The sequence below is a fragment of the Anopheles arabiensis genome, chromosome X (genome assembly GCF_016920715.1).
Source record: "Anopheles arabiensis isolate DONGOLA chromosome X, AaraD3, whole genome shotgun sequence".
In the NCBI taxonomy this organism is placed as follows: domain Eukaryota; kingdom Metazoa; phylum Arthropoda; class Insecta; order Diptera; family Culicidae; genus Anopheles; species Anopheles arabiensis.
The window spans coordinates 13,420,684-13,443,310 of record NC_053519.1 but is presented as its reverse complement, the minus strand read 5'-3'; the positions used below and the strand labels follow the sequence as shown (position 1 = coordinate 13,443,310).

General features: G+C 39.4%; 1 protein-coding gene across 1 annotated transcript; it reads left to right on the top strand.

Moving 5' to 3' along the window:
* The first annotated feature begins 11,327 nt into the window (after nt 1–11,327).
* Nucleotides 11,328–12,892, top strand: LOC120906757 (zinc finger protein 219-like). Its single transcript, XM_040318693.1, has one exon. It carries the CDS (start codon nt 11,539–11,541, stop codon nt 12,025–12,027), a length of 489 nt encoding a protein of 162 aa, XP_040174627.1. The 5' UTR covers nt 11,328–11,538; the 3' UTR covers nt 12,028–12,892.
* Nucleotides 12,893–22,627: the final 9,735 nt, after the last annotated feature.

Below are 22,627 nucleotides of genomic sequence, written 5' to 3'. Positions count from 1 at the left end.
CTTAGAGAATCACGCGTCCATACTCCTTCCCATAGTGCATAATATTATTTGTTCTATTTTTGCTCTAGTTTTGTGTACTCTCAGACTAGTGTGTGTGTGTGTGTGTCTGCTCGTTTCATCGACTGTCTGTGTGTGTGTGTGTGTGATGATGCTGATGAATGAGTACAGAGTTGAATGATATTGTCTGTAAGTATTCCTTTGCCATGTATATGTATTTGGAAAGTGTATGTATACATCGTGCGCGCGGAGTATTTAAGTGTTAGACCCGACACGCATACCGACATCTCATTACTCGTAGGCCAGGGCGTTTTAATTTACCAGTATATCGAAACCTTCTAATGATGTGCAATATCAAATCACAGTTTTTATGTTATTTATGTTGAATTCCCGGAATGGAATTCCCTGATATGCTTTTTTATTATTATTAAAATGATTAATTAATTAACTAATTATGCTTTACTACCGCCACCTACTCAACCTAACCCCCTCTAAGTGGTGGTTAGCAAAAGAAAAAGAAGAAAAAGCTTAAAAAAATAACCGGCGTCTGATTGGAAATTTACCTTACATTTACTTTACATTTGTAATAGTTAATGTTTTTTTTCTGTTTAAGTTTTTATTCTGTTTATTTTTTACAATTTTTACTAAGTACGCGCGCGTTTATATCTATAAAAAAAACAATATGTATGATTAACTTAAAAGTATAACGTACTACCTCATTTTGTATGGTTGTATTTAAATGTACAGCACTTATCGGCGGGGGTACTTTACTTCCCCTCTTACCTATACTTTTGCATCCTTTAGTTTCCTTTTGTTGAGAGTTTGTTGTTATTTGTTTATCGCTATCTTCTGTTGGTTTCATTATTATTATTTTTTCTTTAGTCAATCATCAATCTCAGAGAGCTTCTTTATATGTCTGTAAGCGTGTTTTTTTTTTTACACTTCAGCCCGTCGGTGAAATCTGTCGTATTGTTATTACTTTTATGTTGGTATGTTTTCGGTTGCTCTTTTTCGTTGCATTATTCTATTTTTTATATTGTACGTTTGATTAAACCGCTTAACGATATTACTTGTGGGATGTGCTGCGTCTTGAAGATTTATCCCTTGTGATGAAAGAAAGGGAACACGAGGCGCAACGGTAAAGAAATTTGGAAGGTCCATTACTTCACGTTTCAAAGGTGTGTGCAGCATAAGAGAGAGAAACAAATCGGCAAAAGAAACAAAACAAGCGCGAAAAGCTTGTTTTTACTAGTCTGTATTAATGTTTAAAGTTTACACGAGGCCCCAAACTGCAACCTAACTCAGCCCCCAAAGCCCCTCTCCATTTATTGGCCGGCACTGCGGCAACTGCGAAAGAAGAGGGGTATAGCCAATTGTACTGCGTTTCGATCGGGTATTGTCGTAGCTTAAGATGTGCAAGGTGTCCTCCAGCCCAAGCAGTAAAAGAGAGAGGGAACGGGGAAAATGAAGCAGCAGGCGCCAAGCTATCTAATACTCCAAACTCTTGTAACTTAGTTTTAGATGGTTATTGTTCTTTTGTTTGCGGTTTTTTTTGTTCGTTCTGTACGTTTTTTTTTTTACATCGTAAACGAACGCCTAATTTATTAGCCGCTCTCGAGCGTAGGTTAGATTGAGTTCTCTGATGATTACACTTGGTGCATAAAGGAACCAGGCAAAAGAAAATCAAAAGTCTGCTAAACAATAACACGCAAAAAGAAGAAAATGGAATACAATATTACAACAATAAATACCCTTGCAACCGTGTCAACCTTAGTTTCCTATTGCAATTCGATCAAGATCCCTGTGCGACCAACAGGTTAGAGTTTGAAATAGTGTGTACAGTTTTCATTTGCATAGCATGAGATCGCACTAAAGAAAGCGAGAAAGAAAGAGATCGCACTAAAGAAAGCGAGAAAGAAAGAGAACGGTCGAGAGAGAGAGAGAGAGAGAAAGAGAGAGAGAGAGAAAGAGAAAGAGAGAGAGAGAGAGAGAGAAAGAGAGAAAGAGAGAAAGAGAGAAAGAGAGAGAGAGAGAAAGAGAGAGAGAGAGAGAGAGAGAGAGAGAGAGAGAGAGAGAGAGAGAGAGAGAGAGAGAGAGAGAGAGAGAGAGAGAGAAAGAGAAAGAGAGAGAGAGAGAGAGAGAGAGAGAGAGAGGGGGAGGGAGCAAAAGGTTACTCTCGACAGTCGGCCGTAGTCGAGAGATTCGAGCCCACATTTTCTAACACATAAGAAGTTCTACGGCTCTTTTTGTTTGTAGCAAGAGTATTATACCTGTTTGCAGTTTTGCTCGAAAAAATGTTATCTTTTAGTATTGCCACTTAGGCAGGGATGAATTTTGAAGATTTGCATCCGGTTCATTGCTTCCTTCGCAAATCCCGTTTTTTTCTCATGTATTGTTCTCTTTCTCTCGATCGCTTTCTCGTTCTCTTCCCCACATACATGCAGTGATCGTGTTTTTTTGTGTGTGCCTTCTCTATAATTAATCTCATTAATGCGTAGCGTGTAGTTTAACTTAAATGCAGTAAAATATGCTGTCGCTTAGATCTGCCAAGTAAAAACACATATAGGAAAGCTAACATCGTACCATATCTCTCACTCCTCGTCGCGTTAGGTTTCTTTCTATTGCGTGTTGTTTTTTTGTTTTGTTTATTTAAATACTACTATGTGTGTGTGTGTGTTACAGCTTAAGTCGGTGAAAAAGACTCATTTAGCTAATTTCAGTGCAATGATGGCAAGATCATGAACGCACACATCATGGTCAAGCCAAACGGGTAATGCATTTAATGGTTTAGAAGCAAAAAAGCTCCACAAAGATAAGGATGGTGGGGGGGGGGGAGGGGAGGGGGGGGGTGGACGTTGGTAGTGTGTGCGCAAAGCACACCTTCGTTTACAGTGCGCAGAGCCACTGGGAAAAGGGAGGGGGGAGGGGGGGGTGATTGTATTAGGTAAAATTTGAATTGAATGACGTAACAGAAGCAAAAACAAACAAAACACACACACACACAAACGTCACAGAACACGTGGTGACACGTGGTGGCCATTTCACGGCAAGGCAATTATTCTGTTCTGTAACACGTTGCATTGTAGGATGTAGATATATTTGTTGCTCTTCTTGCTCAAACCTTCTTCCCAACCGCTCCCCCCCCCCCCCCAACCCCTTCATTCACACGTCCACTTAGAAACGCCTCCCTCAATAATGTAAGGACGGAACAGGGCAGGCGGACGTGTGTATCCTGTAAGACAATGTACTAAGCAACACGAGAGGGGGAAAAAAAAACACATCCAACAATAGCTGTAAGTGTGTGTGTAGAGATTGAAACATGTCTGTATGTGCGCGCGCGCGCGCGTGTGTATGTGTTGTGTGCGTGTGTGTTACATGAGCGGGGTCGTCTGTCGGGCTGTCGTGTCCTCGCCTGTCACCTCGCTCCAATCACCGTTACTCCTCCAGCTAATAGTCCCTCCCACGCGCCCCTCCACCCGTTCCTCTCATACTCTCTGAGCTTCCCCTGTAGCGCCTTACACATTAGGGGCTACTCGTCGTGTACTACGTGCAATAATCGCTATTTATGTTTTACAAAATCCGCTCAGTTGGTTAAGCTATACCCCCTACATGGGGGCGACGGGGAGAGAAGGGACACAGGGGGAAAGAGAGGAGGGGAGGGGGGGGGTGGAAGGGTAGGAGAGACTCTCTCGAGCCTCCCACCCCCCGAAACCAATCGAGATGCAAAACTGTAGGAGTTGTAAGGGGGAGAAGAAACCAAGCGGTGATTATAAATGGAGATATAGGCGCCGTGGGGGTGGTGGTTAGCACTGGACGCTATGGAAGGGAATAATGGGATGGGGGAAGCAAACTCGGGAGTGTAAACCCTCTCCCACCTTTCCAACCGCGCCCACACACAGTCACAGTCTTTACTTCCCAATGTGTACCAGCGCGCGCGTGTGTGTGTGTGTGTGTGAACACATTTACTTTTAATCTCTAAACTCTAGTGTTCGGATTCTTATATTTAATGTTTATCATTGTTCTTGTTATTATATCCTTCGTTCCTCGTTTTCTTTCCGGCGGTGTATAATTGAATCTTACCTGATGTAAACATAGCAATGACGGTAAAAGAAAAGTTAAAATTAAATCGAGAATAAAACAAATGTGAAGCAGCAGCACTAAATTGCAAAATAAATGGGATGTAAAAAATGAAAACGAAAAAAAAAATAAGAAGAGAAATTGGAAAAAACGCTACTCCCATACAAAAATTAATAACAGCAGTTGGTGTAAAGGGGGGGGAATAAAAGCTCAAAACCACACACAAAGAAGAAAGGTGGAAGAAAAACAAAATACAAGTAAAACAAAAACCGAAAGGGGAAAAAACATTGCAGAGGAAACGGAGGGAGGAAAAAAAACTAAAATCCTATTTGTTATAATTTATACTAAAATAATTTATATTTGATGACTAAAAGACTTAATAAAACAAAGGCAAAGAAAAAAAAACAAACATCGTTACACGTATCTTTCTGGCGTTTGTTCATACGGGTGTGTTTGCGTTGTTTTTGTGTTCGTATGATTGTTGGGTTTCGCTTTCAAGTAAACGTTAATGGTGTGGTGATTTTCGTTATTTTTGTGTTGGCCACACTAAAGTTTAATCGTATCGTGCCGCAAAAGAAGTAAACGGGAGGAAGAAGAGAGTGAAGCAAGGAAGAAAGCAAAATGTAATTGTGAAAATCACATAAGTAAAATACATCGATGCGCGCAAACTAACATTTCACAGTGCAAAGAGCTCTCTCGGTGAAATTAAAAGTCCACGTGTCTCTGCCGACATAAAGCAACTAACCGACTAACAGGGTAGGACAACTGTTGTGTGTGTGTGTCATGCAAACGGACGAAAGGGTGCAAATAGTAGCGGCAAGGGTAAGGGAAAGCTGAGTGAGTGTGCGAGGGGCAGAGAGAGAGAGAGAGAGAGACAAAGCCAGATGGTATGCTTAGTATTTTGTCGATCGTCCTTTTCATGTTAAACGATCGTTGCTACTACACTCTCCTCTCTATTTCACGCAAAGAGTTACCGTAAAGCGCCGTGCTCATTGGGATGCCGTGGGACTACTTTGTGGGATGTCGTGAGTTCCATCTTTTGCGTTTACTTAGTGGACCATACGCTTACTTAGTGGCTTGGAACGTCAGTGTTCCCGGTGTATGGTTTTGTTTTATTCAATCCTTACCGTAAAAATCGGAGCTTTTTTTTAGTATTCGTATGTTTTTACTTACTCCACAAAATTGTTTGCATAATTTAGCGTTCGAAAACACGTTAACTGAGTGTATCTGTAAGTCACGGCGAGGTTGCTCACTGAGCTTAGTGTGTGTATGTGTGTGTACGTATGATGTGACCTAAATGAAGTGAGTCGTTGTTTTTTCCTGTATTTAAGTAATATTCGTAACTTAGGCAAATATATATATACAAAATACCTTTAGCTTTGTTATGCTCGGATTACTTGAGGCGTGAAACTGGTTTAATAAGTGTACTTGGGGGGGGGAGCTTCAAAGTTGCGTATTATTAGTAACACATGTGCATCGTTAAGAGTTGTTTTCGTTTGTCACATGGTTTGGTTTGTACAGCATTCTCGTTAAACACTGATTAATCATATATCCTTTAGGGGAAAAATAAGAAAAGAACAAAAAAAAAAACCGAAACAAATTCGTACTATCAATTGTATCGGTCGATCCTACCAAGCAAGAACAGGCATTTGCACCTTTGCAGATATATATATATATATATATATATATATATATATATATATATATATATATATATATATATATATATATATATATATTTGGCAGTTAAATTTTTAATCAATTAAAACGTTTAGCTTTTTTGTCGATAAAATACTAATGCCTTAACACCTTCTACTTCCGTGCAAACCTACTCTCTTTCCAGTAGTACTTAATTGTAACAAACTTTGAACGAATGTAATGAGTTATTCATTGCGCCGCTTTTCATTTGATGGCTTTCTGTGAAATTATACCTATATATCTCCCTCTTTCTCTTTATCTCTCTCTCTCTCTCTCTTCTCAATTTTTATTCCTAAGCATATACATATATATATATTCATAGTTATTTTTTTCTATTACTTTTTCTCTCTTCATATTATCTTTATCTGTAACGTTGAGATTATGTTTGAGTAAACTAGTAAGCCAACGCATACCATTATGCACCTAACTGTTCTACACGTGTATAACAGACGAAAGTTGATCTCCTCTCATCCTGTCCCAGCTATGCATAGTATGCCTTCCAAAAAATCTTCGGCCGCGCTAGCGGAGAGAGGTAAAAGTACTAGCACACTTCAATCCTCTCTGCTAGGAACGTGTTTTTATCGATAAGCTGATACACTTGGAATGGGGGGTTCCTCCCCCTCTTCTCTCTGTAACATTAGATCATGGTCTTTTCCTTCTGGGGAACAGTTGGACAATCGTAATCTTCTAACGGTTCCATGGGTGTGGCAGCAGGATGAGAGTAATGGCGCACACCATCAGCGGTACGGATGCAGCATAGTGTTTTTTGTTTAACTATCATCTCCAATATAAACGTCTGGATTGTTTTTAACTTCTGTTGGTTCGATGTTCTCGAACCATTTTAAGTTCTCTTTTACTCCTACCTAATCTATTTTGATCTGAGCATTACATTTCTTAGCTTGTTTTTACATCATGTTTTGTGCCTACTATTGCTTACCTTCAATTCAATCTTACAATTTTATTTTTTAATCAGTTGGGCTCACGTGTCCTTCTTTTTTTTTTGTTTTACCTTGTATTGCTGGTATTCTTTTCTCATATGCTTTCATTTAACTTTGCCAAATTGTCGTATGTGATTTGCGACTGCCATTCTTTTTTCTATTTCGGCTCTGTATTTTTGTATTTTACTTCTAAAAATTGACTCGCTGACTCAAGTTTTGGAAACACGGGGTATTACTTTCAATACTATTTCCGCGATATTCTTGTACTTTTTTATGCCTGTCGAATTTCAAATAATCTCTCTTTTTATCTGTCCATCTGACATGAATGCTCTTGACAATTTTATTCTGTCTCTCTTACTATCTCTCTCTCTTACTCTCTCTCTTTCTCTCTCACTCTCTCTCTCTCTCTCTCTCTTTCTCTTCCTGTTCTACGCTCGAGCTCTGTTCTTCTTTCTCCTTTATGTCGCCAAGTACTCTCTGAGTTATCGTAATGATTCGTTGTATTGAAATCAGCTTAGTCTTTGAATCTTTCTTGTTCTGGACCCATTCCTTTGTCCTTGCATTATCTCTCTCGCTCTCTTTATCTCTCTCTCCCTCTTCCTCTCTCTTTTCTCTCTTCTCTCTGGCTCTTGCTCTCTCTCTCTCTTTCTCTCTCGCTCTCTCGTTCTCTTTTTCTCTCACACACATTTTGTATAACAAAGTAATTATTGCTATATATAACTACTTTATTAGTATTTTTTCGCTCAAATCACATTTTCTATTTCGCTCTCAATCTGGCTGTTTCTCCTGCCCTAAATCTCAGGTTGTTCCCTTGGCGCTCTTATTTCTCTATTACTCTCTCTCTCTCTCTCTCACACACACTCTTTCTCAATCTTTTTTCATACTATACGTGCATCTCTCTTCTTTTTCTTCTTGTTCAACTTCTGCTATTCGTACCTACTACTACTACACTACTACACTATTACTACTTCTACTACTACCACTTCTTCTTCTTCCTCGTATCTCTCTCGTCACTCTCTTTCTCTATCTCTCTATTTCCTTGCTTTATCTCACACACACGCGCGCGCACTTTGTTTTGAGAAAAAAGAAAAAAAAAACCATATAAAGTAAAAAACAACAATCGCTCTCTCTCTCTGTTCTGTTACCAAGTCACTTCTTTGTGTGTGAGAGTGTCAGTCATCTCTTTCTATCTTTTCTCTCTCTCTTCTCTCTCTCTCTTCTCTCTTCTCTCTCTCTCTCTCTCCTGCTGCCCTATATCCTGATTACACTTCCAGAGCTGAAGACCTATCGCATTGCGCAGATATTCGAGAAGGTGAACTCCCTGGACGAGCGAAAGCGGTGCCTGCTGTGCGGGAAGGTTGTGTGCAACGTGCGCAATCATTACTACGTGCACTTTCCCGGCAAATACGCCTGCAGCCTGTGTACCGCGGTTTACACACGCAGCGATACGTTGCTCATGCACTGCCGCTCCAAACATCCTGAGTTGAATGTGTGAATGTTGTGGCATCGATTCACGGGCGAACGCTGAGGGCTCCCCCACTTCTCCCTAGACGCCACCTTCGCGCTGGTTGTTTGTCAGAAACAGACCGTGCGTATCGGGGTTTTTTTTCTTCTTTTTTTAAATTGCCAATTGCATTGCCAGGATAAGCCTACATTTACCTCTTATGCTCCAACCCCCTTGAACCCCTGCCCCCGCCGCCGCCCCCCCCCCTGCCATCTATCTCCCTTGTTCTTTCGGTTATTGGTTCTGGTTGGGAATGCGATCGTCTACTTCGCTCCGACGACTCTCCGGTGCCTGTGAGTGATTGAGTGATTGATGGTGATAGGTGATGAAATAATTGTACATAAAAACAAAAACAAGAGTTATGCCCATGAGCATTCGTAACCTCTACTCGTTCATTTCCACATCAGCAGGCCAGCTAGACTGCAAGCTGAATGCCTAGTATATTATGGTTAGAGGAAGACCTGTTTTGGGTTTGAAAATGTACTTACTCTGGGGTGTCGAGAGACTCATTAGCGAGTGAATCGACATTTCCTCACGATCTTGTAGAGTTCAATGCGCTTGCTCTTCCTGAAAGCCTTCAGGATCCAAAGTTGGCATGAGACCATGCGACATACGCCATTATCTGTTCCGTTTAATTTGTGTGTGTCGTATTGGTTTTGAATTATTCTCATTCTGTGTAGATAAGAGAGTGAAGTTAAAGTCGTACTAAAAGCTCAAAGTTACTCGGTTTTTTATCAATATCTTGTTGCATCTGGTTTTAACTCTAAATGATGTACTCAATCTCTATCTCTATTTCACTCTCTCCTCTATTTCTCTCTTTCTACTTCTCTCTCTCTCTCTTTCTTTCTCTATCTTTCTCTCTCTCTCTCTCTCTCTCTCTCTGTTTCCTCAAAATATCCTTATCACTTATGTCATATTTTTATTTTTAGGTTGTATGTTTTGTGTTTTATTACAATTCGTTTACATCAATTTCATTCTTTCTTGCTCTCTCTCTCTCTCTCTCTCTCTCTCTCTCTCTTTCTTTCTTTCTCCCTCTCTATCTCGCTGTTTCGCTCTCTCGCGATGTTTATGCATTTCTCTTTTTTAAATAACTCTATATTTCTATCTACTTCTTTGCCTTTAGATGGTTGAAGTAAATGGTCTCCCTAAATATACCATCTTTTTCACTACCTCTTGGTTTCGTTTGCAACAAAAAATTTAACTTCCTGTACCTTTGCTTCTCGTTGTTTTTGGCTTGTTTGACAAAATAGCCTCTTATATCACCTTCTTATACAATTTCCTTTTCGCACTATGCTTCGGACAATCCTTTATTCGGTCAAAAATAATTCATTGCTAACACTACTGTGCCTATGTAATGACATTTGAACTAACACACTCACCAAAAGCTGGTAAATCCAGTGTTATTTATTTTCATACCTTCTGCATTAATAAATTTATCTAGGTTCTCCTCACTTTCACGCCTGATTCCGTGCTTGATGATGATGCGGTTATTGGTCGTGTTTTATTGTTTAGTCCTAATTATTTTTTTTTTTTAATCATGCACGGTTTCATACATTTAGTATCATTTCATCGCATTTTCATTTTAAATATTGTTTTTTTTTTTTAAATCTTACTACCACTTGCTAACCCTGTCCAACTATCGTGTCCCAGCTTTATTTTAAGTTTAGTGTAAGTTTTGCATTATTCTCGTGATTGTTAACATCATACCCCCATTATTACGCAAACTTCCTTACACAGCAAGAACCTCATCTTTCCCTTCGTAGTTACAAATTTGGTATTATTCAATTTGTGCAAGATTTTGTTTTAACATGCACGGAATGCACTCTGCGTAAGAAGCAATTGCTAACCAGTATAGTAGTGTAACTTAAACAGTTTCCAGAAAGAAAAAGATGAATAAAGAAAAAAAGAGCGAAAAAAGGGAGAGAGAAATAAAAGAAAGAGAGAGAGAGAAATAGGAGAGAGGGGGAGGGGATAGATTATGAGCAGATAGAGTTGGAAATGAAAACATGGTTGGGTGATATGATATCTTTCCTTATCTGCTATAGCTCAGCATCGTGTTATCCGCAGGTTCAGTTTGCTTAGCTTTTGAGTTAGCCAACGACGCTAAACTTGTACTTTTGTTTTCTAGCGAGATGAACTCCAATGCCTTCGGTTCACTTTCTCAACTGCTCCTATACTGCAGTGCCCCCTCGATGTGTGTCGCTAGACACTTTCTCCTAGTAAGCTTTCTGCAAACGCGGCTCAGTTTTATCCCTTTATATAGTTGGTCTCTCGCTCTCTTCTTCGCTATTACCATCTTTTTCTCTCTCACAAAACTGTACTACTGTAGTAATACTATCTGCCAGCCAATCAGCCGATTCACTCTGTCTTGTCACTTCATCGAAGTATGATGTGCTTATTCAAATGTTCTTTAAAACACAATTTTTAAAAGAAAAGATTTTTTTGGTTGGTGTTTTTTTTAAAGAGAAATATTTGACGAAAGCAATAACAACAAAATAAAACAAAACTATCAATATTTACAAATACAAATGTGGTAATTGTATTTAGTTTACATCATAATGAAATAAGAGTACTTTCATATTAGAAAAAAATTCAAATTAGAAAAAAAAATATTGCATTAAAGCTTTGAAAGAATCATCGTAGAAAAGATGAAAAAAAAACAAAAACAATAAAACAAAGCAGAGTGAATGTACGCGAGATTGCTTATACCCTGATAATTACGTGCTGTGTTGTATACCATTTCATCTTTGTTAGTGTTTTGTTGTTAACTACTTTCTTTTCTGTTCTAGTGTTTCGTTATGTCCTCTTACGGTTTCTGCAACATTCTCCGATGTGTTTTACTTTTTCTCTGTAATCTTTTCAAACATTTAATAAATTCAATCCGCCCTCTATCCACCCAGCCACCGCCCAATACCTAAAAACCTTATCGCATCCTATGTAATTCTCTTTCTATCTCTTTCTCTCTTCTCTTCTCTTCTCTTCTCTTTTGTTTTGCTCTCTTTCTCTATCTCTCTCTCTATCTCTCTATCGTTTTCTTTCTTTCTCTTTCATTCTCTCTTTCTCTCCCTCTCTCTCTCTCACTCTATCTCTCTTTCTCTCTACTTATCTTTCTTTCTATCTCTTGTTCTCTCTCTCTCTCTTTCACTCTTTTCCACTCTTTTCCACTCTTTTCTAATTTTCTGAATCTCTGAAATCCCTTCTTAAATGTTTACTAAAACAACAAACATTCCCGCCAACAACACTCCTCCAACTTCAACTACCCCACCCGTCTCAAATTCCACTTCTACTTACCCCCTTCCCCTTCCTCTCCTCGCCTCCTCATAAATGGGACGGTATGATATGGTCGCTCCGACCCGGTTGATCACGTTGCGCTGTTTTGCCCATCGGTGTGTTCTCTGTTCCTTTCTCTTGTCGGTTGCAGGGCCGGGGGGAGGTGGCGGTGGCAGTCGGTACGAGCATCACTTGTCACGGCACGCCAGCAGTATCCTACCATCCAGTCTTGTCTCGTCGCCCGACGGTACCGATCTGCCGCACCACACGCATTATCAGCTGCACCATCAGATGTCCTACCATAACATGTTCACGCCGTCGCGGGAGCCGGGCACGGCCTGGCGCTGCCGCTCGTGCGGCAAGGAGGTCACCAACAGATGGCACCACTTCCATTCGCATACGCCCCAGCGCTCCCTCTGCCCGTACTGTCCGGCGTCCTACAGTCGAATCGATACCCTGCGATCGCACCTCCGGATCAAGCATGCCGATCGGCTCAACGCGCCCAAGTTTAGCAACCCCCCGAACTGCAAGCTGCCGATGTAAGCAGGTTTGGGGTTGGGCGCGCTGCTGCCTGCCTCCAGCGCGCGCGTGTGTGTGTGTGTGTGTGTCTGTGGACCATTCCCCCCTCCCGTGGCGGCGAGCAGACGCGTACCTCATCCACCACCACACTACAGAGATTACCCATCCCGAGTTACCCGATCGTCAGTGTTGTCAAATATGTTTTTTTTCTGTTTTCGTTCGTTTCTCGGTGCTTATTTTTGTACTTTTTGTTTTGTTTTCTAAATTGTTTTCGCTTTGTGGCTTTGAGTGCCGTTTACTACTACCGCCAGCGAGAGAAAGAGATAGAGAGAGAGAGAGAGAAAGAGAAGGAGGAAACAGCCCCTGCTTCCCCGGCGGAGCGTAAATTCTGTAGCTCATTACGGGGCGGAGCTAACTCCGCACTGTATCACTCATTGCGTAGCTCCTTCAAACTCCTGAGGGTGAGGTCTTCAACGGAAGCAGACACATTTGAGTGCATTCATCGTGTGTGTAAATGTGAGGTACACGCAGCGAGGCAAGGGTGTGAGTGGATGGATAGTGGTGTTGCGGTGTGTATCTGTGTGAGAGAGTTGCTTTGTAACGCTACCACCGACAAACAGTAGTTTCGGTTTAGGTTGTTGATTGTTACTTGTTTTGTGCCTTTTTGTACTTCCTTGTATTGTTTTTCTTATTCTTTTTTTTTCCACTTTTCACGTTTCTTTCACTATCATTGATCTCTCTTCTTTCTCTATACTTCCCTTTTCTGCTCTATATCGCAACGTTTTAGTCATCATTTGAACAGTATAGTCTTTTTCCCCCTACAAATGGCGCATATGTACGTATATTATTATTTTTTTTTTCGATTTCATAAACATCACTCTCTATTCTACCTTTGTCTATCACTCTCACTTTCTTCTTCTACTGTGTTTTGTAAATTGTTGCGAAAGTCATGAGCGTTGTTTTACAACCACCAGCCGTAAGCAACAAGTTAAAGCTCAAATGCTCACAGAGACGCACCATCACTCACGTATTACGTACTCTCATTCTTCCATTCGTTGCCTTTAAATTACCTTTGCACCACCACCACCGCTGTCTTTTCGCAAAATGTACCAAGAAAACGGTTTTGAATTTAGTGAATTTAGATGCTTCGGAATCGTTGAAGCATTCTTCTACCACAGAACTGGGAGCGGGGGGAACCGGTGCAAGCTTGTGAAACGAAAGCAACGGTGAATTAATGGTTCTAACTATTAGCGAAAACGATCGGATTATGTTTCGTGCTTCCCTATCATTCTTTAGTAATGTTGGGTTTCCAGTTCCTGTGCCTTAATTTTCTATGACGACCTCTAAACGATTGGGGAAGATTGAATAAATTGGGAAATTAAATTACACTAACGAAGCGTGTCTTTGGAATACATTCTGTACTGCACTTATTAGTATAAGGAACGTCAGTATTGGACACTATACTGTAAACCCCAGGTCATTGGCTTAAACTATCTTTTCTTCCCAAGTTCGTTGAAATATCAATCCTATCTTTTCAATATTGGTAACGGTTTGTAACCGCGTGTAGTTGGACAGTCCATCATTTAGCTCCCTTTTCGATGGTATTTTGTTATATATTTCCTGTAAAAGTAATTCCATTCTATTGGGCGATTGATACCGATTGAAGAGAAAGAGACAATTGTATTGTTTTTTTTTATCTTAATAATGAAGCAGATAATAGATAAAGAGTGACAAAGAGAAAGAGAAGAAAAATATTGCGCAGAGCTATCTGTATCATCCCTACTGTACCGACGCTAGTCTCCAGCAGATAACAAGAAGAAACTGGTGATGACGTACGGTGACGTAATCGGCTTCATTGCGCAGAGAATGTCAAGCAAACGATATGTCACTCAACTGTGTTATCCTTGCTTACTTTGGTTGTTATATTTTCTTTGACAATACCACAAAAAACAACCTCATTTTTTGCGGCGTGCTTCTTCCACACGTGCCATATCGGGAGGTATGTTGAATATATATATGTATAAACAAGACTCAAATCACACCGGGGGAGATGAAACATTTCACCAGAAGAGTTCCTTTGACATGCCTGGCTTCCGGATGGATAGTACACGGGATAGAGAGCAGATAGTGGGAACTCTTGGGTTCCCACAGTAAGAAATCAAAAGCTAAATCAAAAATCAAAAGTGGTGCATACGAATTTCTCATCCACAACACAACCGGGCGCTGTGCCGTGTGTACTATTGTCTTAAGGCGTTAGCTTTAGCAGCTTTGTTTTTGGTTAGTACATTTAAGTAGACCCATTATGTTTTCTTTCAACGTCTTTTCTACCTTGTCCTCTATCTCTGTCTCTATCTCTGTCTCTATCTCCAAACTTACGTTCAAACACACACACATAATTGCGCGCGTACACATGGTGTTAAACTAGCGTGTAAGGATTTTTGAGCGAAGAATCTCGTTCAGCAGTGGTATGTACATGTATGTATGTGTGTTGATGGGTGACGTATGTTTTTTTTTTGTTTGTTTATCGCCCATTTTCAGTATTTGCTCCAATGGTGTTATAATGTCAGCATTAGATGTCAATGATAATGATTGATGATAATGATAATAATGAAAACGTGTCATTGTTTGCTGTTGGTTGAATTTTTGAACTCGATACTGTACACTTAAATTAGTACTTGGATGTTTGTCAGCTTCTTGACATGCTCTATCGTTGCTATAAATAAGCGACGATTGTGGTTTGGTCAATTTAGGCAGTCTATCAAGTTTAAAAAAAGTTGCAATAATTTTAAAATGTCCACCCGAGCTGATGATTAAAAGCCTTATAAACCGAGATGCTTGGAAATGTGCAATAAGTCCTAAAAGGTGGATTTTACCTTCATCTTCTTCCTCTTTGGCTCAACAACCGATGTCGGTCAAGGCCTGCCTGTACCCACTTGTGGGTTTAGCTTTCAGTGACTAATTGATTCCCCCCATAGCAGGATAGTCAGTCCTACGTATGGCGGCTCGGTCTATTTGGGGATTGAACCCATGACGGGCATGTTGTTAAGTCGTACGAGTTGACGACTGTACTACGAGACCGGATTTTACCTTATTTGTAATCAAACTGTATAAACAATCAGTTGGTGTGTGTGTGTTTGTATTTAATCAAACCATGAATATGTTTAAGTTCAATTTATTTCTTCTGCTTCTTCTTATTGGCGTAACGACCTACGCGGTCAGGCAGACTTTTGACACTTATTGAGTATCACGCAGCCGGATAGTCACTTCTCCTGAGGGACACGGTCCAAATGAGGCTTGAAACCACGACCCCACGACGGGCCTGTTGATAAGTCTTGCGAGTTGACGACTATACCACGGGACCCCGCCCCCCCCCTCCCACCCTTCTTCCACGTACATACATGCAGACATACATTCATACATAAATACATATCCAAACGGTATATAAAAAAGAAAGTTTTAGCGCTTGCTTGCTTGGAATTGTCCTAAGTACTACATGCACGTGGACAGTTTAGTTTGAAAATCGTGCCAATGGGCTATCCTTTCGACAGTTTGCTTTTCTGTTTTCTTTTTCCTGAACTTGACATCGTTTGCGGCGGTGTTTTTTTTTTCTATAATAAAGGCAATGGCAGGTAATTGAATTGAGGTATTCGAAAACTCCACGAGAACTTAACACTGTGTCATTTACTCACGAACCTAATCCTTTCGATACGTGCAAATATAAACGGACCCGTCTGTCATTATCAGGGTAAAATTCCACGCAAATATTACGCGATAACTTATGGTGCCCCGAAAAATACAAAATTATCAGAGAGGTCTCAAGAGAGTTCTATATGGCCTGGATCCCATTCATCCTTCCTCTAATCCTTCAAACATTTTGTAGCTGTGTAGGATCTGGCTCAATCGTGTACATTTTTGTGAACCTTTAAAGAAGGGGAAACAGTTTAAATGAAGTAAAAAGCAAGCTGGACAACTCAATTCGTTGATGCCAACTGTATGAAATTTCAAATTTGAATAGAGCTGAAAACAAATATATAGAATGGAACAAATAAACCAACTAAGTTAGAGAAGAAAACAGAGAGAGAGGGGAGAGAAAGATGGAGAGAGAGAGAGCGAGTTAGAGAAGTAGAAAAAAAATGAAAGAGAAGTAAAGAGAAGAGAAGTAAGGGAATAAATAGGAGAACATGAGCAAAAAAGAATAGTAATAGAGAGAAAGGGAGAAAATAGTAAAGAAAACCTCGCGCAACGAATGTTAAAAGGGAACAAAAGATAAACAAAAAAAAAAGTAAGACAAAACATATAAGTCTGAACAATGAAAATAGTGTGTATAAAAAAAGATAACTAAGACGTGTAAGAAGATAAGCGGAAGAAGCACAGTGCGTGTTTGTATATATGTTTTGATTTCTGCCATACACTCCAAGCGAACGTTGATTGGTTTGCTAACGTTGATATACAGCATCTCTCATCGATTGAATCTTACTATAAGCCAGTTTGAACGCAGCGGTGACAGGAACTGGAAACACAAACTAGTTCACATTTCGTTCATTCAATTTCTCTATCCTATTTCCGAATGTTCAACCACATTTGCTCCTGCTCTACCCAGAGTATGCTGTAACAGTGTATTCTAGCAAGGCAAATTTGCTGATAAAAACATAAATGGCAAATAATTTCGGCGAACGATCAGCGTTCCGCTGTCGAGTACTAGTTACCAAGCAGAGAGAGAAAGAGAGAGAGAGAGAGAGAGAGAAAGAGAGAGAGAGAGAGAGAGAAAGAGAGAGAGAAAAGAGAGAGAAAAGAGAGAGAAAGAAAGAGAGAGAAAGAGAGAGAAAGAGAGAAAGAGAGAAAAAGAGAGAAAGAAAGAGAAAGAGAGAGAAAGAGAGAGAAAGAGAGAGAAAGAGAGAGTAAGAGAGAGAAAGAAAAAGAGAGAAAGAAAGAGAGGAAGAGAGAGAGAGATACAGAGAGAGAGAAAGAGAGAGATACAGAGAGAGAGAGAGAAAGAGAGAGAGAGAGAGAGAGAGAGAGAGAAAGTGAGAGAATGTTAGAGAGAGAGAGAACGAGAGAATGAGAGAACGAGAGAACGAAAGAGAGAGAGAAAGAGAGAGAGAGAAAGGGAGAGAGAACGAGAGAGAGAGAACTAGAGAGAGAACGAGAGAGAGAACGAGAGAGAACGAGAGAGAGAACGAGAGAGAACGAGAGAGAACGAGAGAGAACGAGAGAACGAGAGGGAGAGAGAACGAGAGAGAGAGCGAGAGAGAGAACGAGAGAGAGAACGAGAGAGAGAACGAGAGAGAGAACGATAGAGAGAACGATAGAGAGAACGATAGAGAGAACGATAGAGAGAACGATAAAGAGAACGATAGAGAGAACGAGAGAGATAGAGAGAGAGAGAGAACGAGAGAGATAGAAAGAGAGAGAGAACGAGAGAGAACGAGAGAGAACGAGAGAGAGAACGAGAAAGAGAGAGAACGAGAGAGAGAGAAAGAGAGAGAAAGAAAGAGTTTTGCATTTGATTTCAATTTAAACAATAGTGTAAAACATAGTGTGTAGTTCTACTGCAGTAAAGGGGGAATACACTTTTAGCTTAAGAAGATACGAGCTACGCCCCCTCCTCCCCCCTTCCAGGAGAAGAATTTTTTTGGTTAAAAAGAAGGGAACCTTTCTTCCTTTTCCATTATACAGGGAGAGAGGCATACAAAGTAAAACCAGAATTTAAAATAAATGCAAGTAATCGTTTTCTTACGCCAAAAGTAAAAGCAAAGCTAAAACACATTTTGGGAAAATAAAAAAGTAGTAAAACAAAAAGGTAAAAATAAAGATTGTCTGCAGATGTACATAGAAAAACAAAAAAAAACAAAAACAAAACGGCTATGCATATATGCGGAAACATTGGAAAAACTCGAACGTATAAAAGAAAGGAAAACTTCACATAAGAAAACTCAACACGTTTAATCATCTTTCTAGAAGGATTATTCAAGTATCGTACGAAATGCCATTCCCAAAACTATATATATATATATTTATATATATACAGTTAATGACATATGAGAAAACAACGTAACAATATATTATCTATGAATATATGAAAATAAAGCAAATTACAAAAGTAAAAAAAAACAACAAACAACATTAACAACAAACTGCATGGTAAAATTGCACCCTCCTCCCCTCTCTCCCCAGACCTAGTTTTTTTATCTCGTCATCTTTTTTGTATGAGTCAGAATGAAAATATGAATGATCCAGAATGATGAATTTTAAAAAAAAGTAAACTTTAACTGAAATATGATATCGCAAGCAGATTTGAGCGTATTTAACATAATCAAATATATATATATATACAATCAGACGACGAGGCAGAAACTAAAAGGGAAGAACAATACAGCGTAAGCGGAAAATCAACTAAGGTAGTGTAAAAAGGTTAGCATGTGAACAGCATCAGCTCCTTCCCAGTACACTTACAAACACACGTACCCACACACTCACACACAAAACGCACTCACAACAAAGTAGACACGTACACTAGATCACACGAGACGGATACATTCATATACGTACCAGGAGCGGATATAAACCACGTCAGAGGGCTAATAGTCGTTTAAAGGAAGAGAAAACACAAAATGGCATAACAATTGCATTAAGACGTTTTATTACGATATAAGTGAGCAAAAGTAAGAGTTTGAGAAAGTAATGATTTAAGCGAATCCTGTAGTGATTTAAACCCATGACATAGAATTTTTACAAAAAGAAAAGAAAAAAACAGAAACCAACGGAACAGAGGAGGCCATGTTAGAAGGGTGAGGCGAGGAGAAAGGGAAGGTGTTGAAAAAAAAAAACAAACACAAAACGCCCTTACGCTAGTAACACAGACGAAGTGTGCGACGATGTGTGGAGCTTTGTTGGGGTCGATAGATTTTTTTTGTCAAAGTGTGTAACAGAACAGACAGGAATCGAAGTCAAAATCGATCGCGCTTGGGCAGTGGACGACGATACGGGCGTACTGTCGCGTCTGGGAGTTACGGTTTGCACGTGCGATTGCGGTGAAAACACACACACACACACAAAATCTTTCAATTTAAACAAAGCAAAAAGAAGAATAAAACAAGAAAATCAAGATAGTCTAACAATGATACAATGCTTAAAATACTCTTATATAGGCAACTACTGGGTTCCTTAGATAATCAATTATCTTTTTTCTGGCTGTTTTCACGTTTGATGAAAGCAAAGGATAGTTCTATATATTTCATAGCATTGAGCAAGATTTTGAAAATCAGAGGAAGAAGAAAAACATACCGTGAGAAGGCGGCGGAAGTAGTGTGTGCGTTGGTTTAAATAATGAGCAAAAAACGCACATTCGTTGTAAGAGTCAACACACATACACACACATACACATGTGGCAAAGCGTATATGACCATATGACATCGAGGCCATCCTTTTTTTTCCAGTCAAGCCGAGGGGAAAAATAAAAAGTTGTAAAATAAAAAATTTACTGAAAAATTCTCAAACTGATGATGTTCTCTTATGGCAAACCCCAGCGTGCTGCGATTACTTTACAGCAACGCAGCGGGAGGCGGCTGCATCAACAGCAGAACCGCAAACGTGTGGAACACGCATGTAGTATTATATTTTTAAAATTACAGACAATGTACACACTTTAAATGTATCTACTAAAAAAAACTGCATTACGACAATTTTGTCAATAGAAGCAAATGATCTCCAAGCGCCGAGAGAGAGAGAGGGGCGGTGTGTAGTACACGAATCGAAAGGCAGGGCTGGATTGAGCCCTGGGCTTTACCGCGTCAGGGTGTTTGAGGTGGCTTTATGAATCGACGACGTCAGTTTTGGTAAGTATTTATTTTATTTTTCCCGTATATCAATACAATCTAGCTATTCAAACAAATAGAAAATGATTGAGAAAATGTTTGGTGCGTGTTTATGTTTTTGGAGCGCTTTTAATAAAGCAAAATGAAAGAAACAAATATGCGGAAGATTTCCTCTTACAATCTGTACTCAGCAGAAGAAAGAAAATTTGGGAGAGGCACAGGTAAATATATGCGTCCTTTTTGCCAATTTTAAAAATTAAAAATAAATTTAAAAGTTAAACATATAATACTGATTTTTTTTGTTAATAAAAAATGATGAAAAAATGATATTCCAGGTAATAATCAAGTATAAAATGGTCTTTTCTGTAGTAATAATGTATCATGACTAAAATAGAAAACTTTCAGTTGAGCTTCGTCCAAAAATGTAGCAGCGAGCCCTGCCCCGATGCGCATTCGAGTAGATTTTGCATCCCCAATCTGCCGACTGTGCCCGAATGAAAGAAAACACGAAAGCTTTGCTGGCTCAGGCAAAAGCATTTCTCCCTTGGGCTTAATTTGCTCGAAAGCATGCGAAGGCTGAATAATTGCAACGCAGGGAAATTAATTACCTTTGCACGTGTAATTTGAAATGGGTTGACAAAGCGTGCCATACGTATGGGCGTTCAATATGGAGCTTGTGCAGCTAGTTGGTTGGATACAATAAATAAAGACATTTATAAAAGTATACATTTTATTGTACTACGAAACAAAGAAGTCCGATCGCCTCTGTAGTCGTGTTATTTTTATTACTTGTTACATTGTCTTGCATATCACACTTCACAGCGGTCAGATATCTGCAGGAACCCATCGATGGGAATAGATTTAAAAATAATCCAGGATTGTTTTCTGTACCAGTGGAACGATATTAAAATCCTTCTTCTTCTTCTTCTTCTTTTGGCTTGAGCACTTGTGGGGTTGGCTTTTCATTACAGTCGTACGAGTTGACGACTGTACCCTGAGACCGGCCCTGTAAAATTAAAAGCCAACAATTGTTAAATTATGGTCGAAAGGCAATGCATTTTAGTAAATCAATTACAAACTGTCCGTTTATCCGTGATGTTGAGGAATGACAGTTCAATACAAAGATGACATTGCACGCTGAGGAGGATATTTGAAATAGCTTACACATTACACATAGTAATCGTTGTAAAAAAAACAATGCTTTTCTTGTTTTGCAGTAATTTACAGCGTTAGTAAAAGCACCTTTTTCCTAATTAAATCTTAAGGACTCTGGTGTAATATCAATACAATTTACAAAATTATGAAACTTAAACCCTTTCGGATAACATTTCACAGTAATACAAATCACTTTACTACTTGAAAATAATCTCATACATTTCAATTTAGTGCACCGCAGCCTCTATTGATTTATTTACCCTATTTACAGTACGTTTGCAAACGTTTGCTGCTGGCAAGTAAATGATTTCAGAGGAAGAGAGAAAACTGAGACAGTGTTGGAGATAGGGCAGTAAATGGACGAATTAGTACTTGGTCGTTGCTAATGTCTGTTTCGCTGCATGAAAAAGCTATAAGAAACAAAACAAGACAAAAAACAAATAAATAATACAAAATTACATTTCGCTTATTAAAATAGCAATTAAAAATAGTTTCCACGTGTATTAATTTCATATTTGAAGATTATATACTAGCATCGCCAAAAAGACGTCACAATAAAAAAAAACAACTTTATTTCGTTTAACCCTATTCCAGGGAACCGGCTACCTGGGTAGCCAAATCGATTTTGATTGCTCATTTCTTTGATTCTAGGAATCCGATTGACTTGAAATTTGGCATATTTGTGTTATTCACAGCCATCTTTCTCTGGAATTTTTCGTAGATTTTTTTGAGTTTAATTAAACTGTTTTTAAGAATTAATTTTTGCAATACCCCTATTCCAGGCAACCGGGCTACCCGTGTAGCCAGCGACTTTGGAGGCTTTTAACTTTTGAATGCGTAATCCAATATGGAATCAATATTCTGATGAATACTAAATAAACTAATGCAATTTCTATAACTGTGCATAGATTGGTTCAACTTGCTACCGTTTTTTAGTAACAAGAGCCTTGAGGGACTTTACCCCAAGCGCCACAGATTAAGCTTAAACGACTGGAAAATTGAATATCCATAGAAAAAAAATGAAAGCTCCACAGCTTGATTGGTTTGATCAATAGATGGCGTATTACAACTCATCATTATTTGCTATCCTTTTCTTACAATGTGTTTCGACAAGTTTCATCTTATCATGACCTATATGGCCTTCTAACTTTCTGAGCAAAAATCTATATGAATGGTCGTGTGGTCAGATACGTGGGTATCAACACCAACGACCATTACTGTAATCTCACTAGCTTTTCAGTGCTGGTGATTTCCGTTGGAGTTTAGTATTTAAACAATCGTATCGCCGTTCTAGTTCTAGCGATGCATAACTTCAATGCGAAACCATACAACGGTACAGAGGAAATGAGAAAGTTCTCCTCCAAGCGATGAAGGCTCAACTGGTTGGTGTATCCCACCAACAGATAGCGCCATCAGCTTTTTTGCTATTTTTAGAATGCATGAGTCGTTTGCCGTCTGCTAAACGAAGTCTTTCTATATTCCGTTTAGGTAGAGAGCTTGAGTCGTTTAGAAGGCGTTTAGTGGTCGTTTAGAAGGTTTGTGGCACTTGGGACGTCATTTTAAAACCGTTAACCTATGGTTTCCGCACACAAAGCATAGCAAATAGAAAAGATTTCTTTGGTACTACGTGCAAGTTTGTGTTTCTATTGATTTCG

Bases quoted from the DNA above. Each gene is read 5' to 3' on its own strand.
- LOC120906757 (XM_040318693.1), top strand. From the start codon at position 11,539: ATGGGACGGTATGATATGGTCGCTCCGACCCGGTTGATCACGTTGCGC.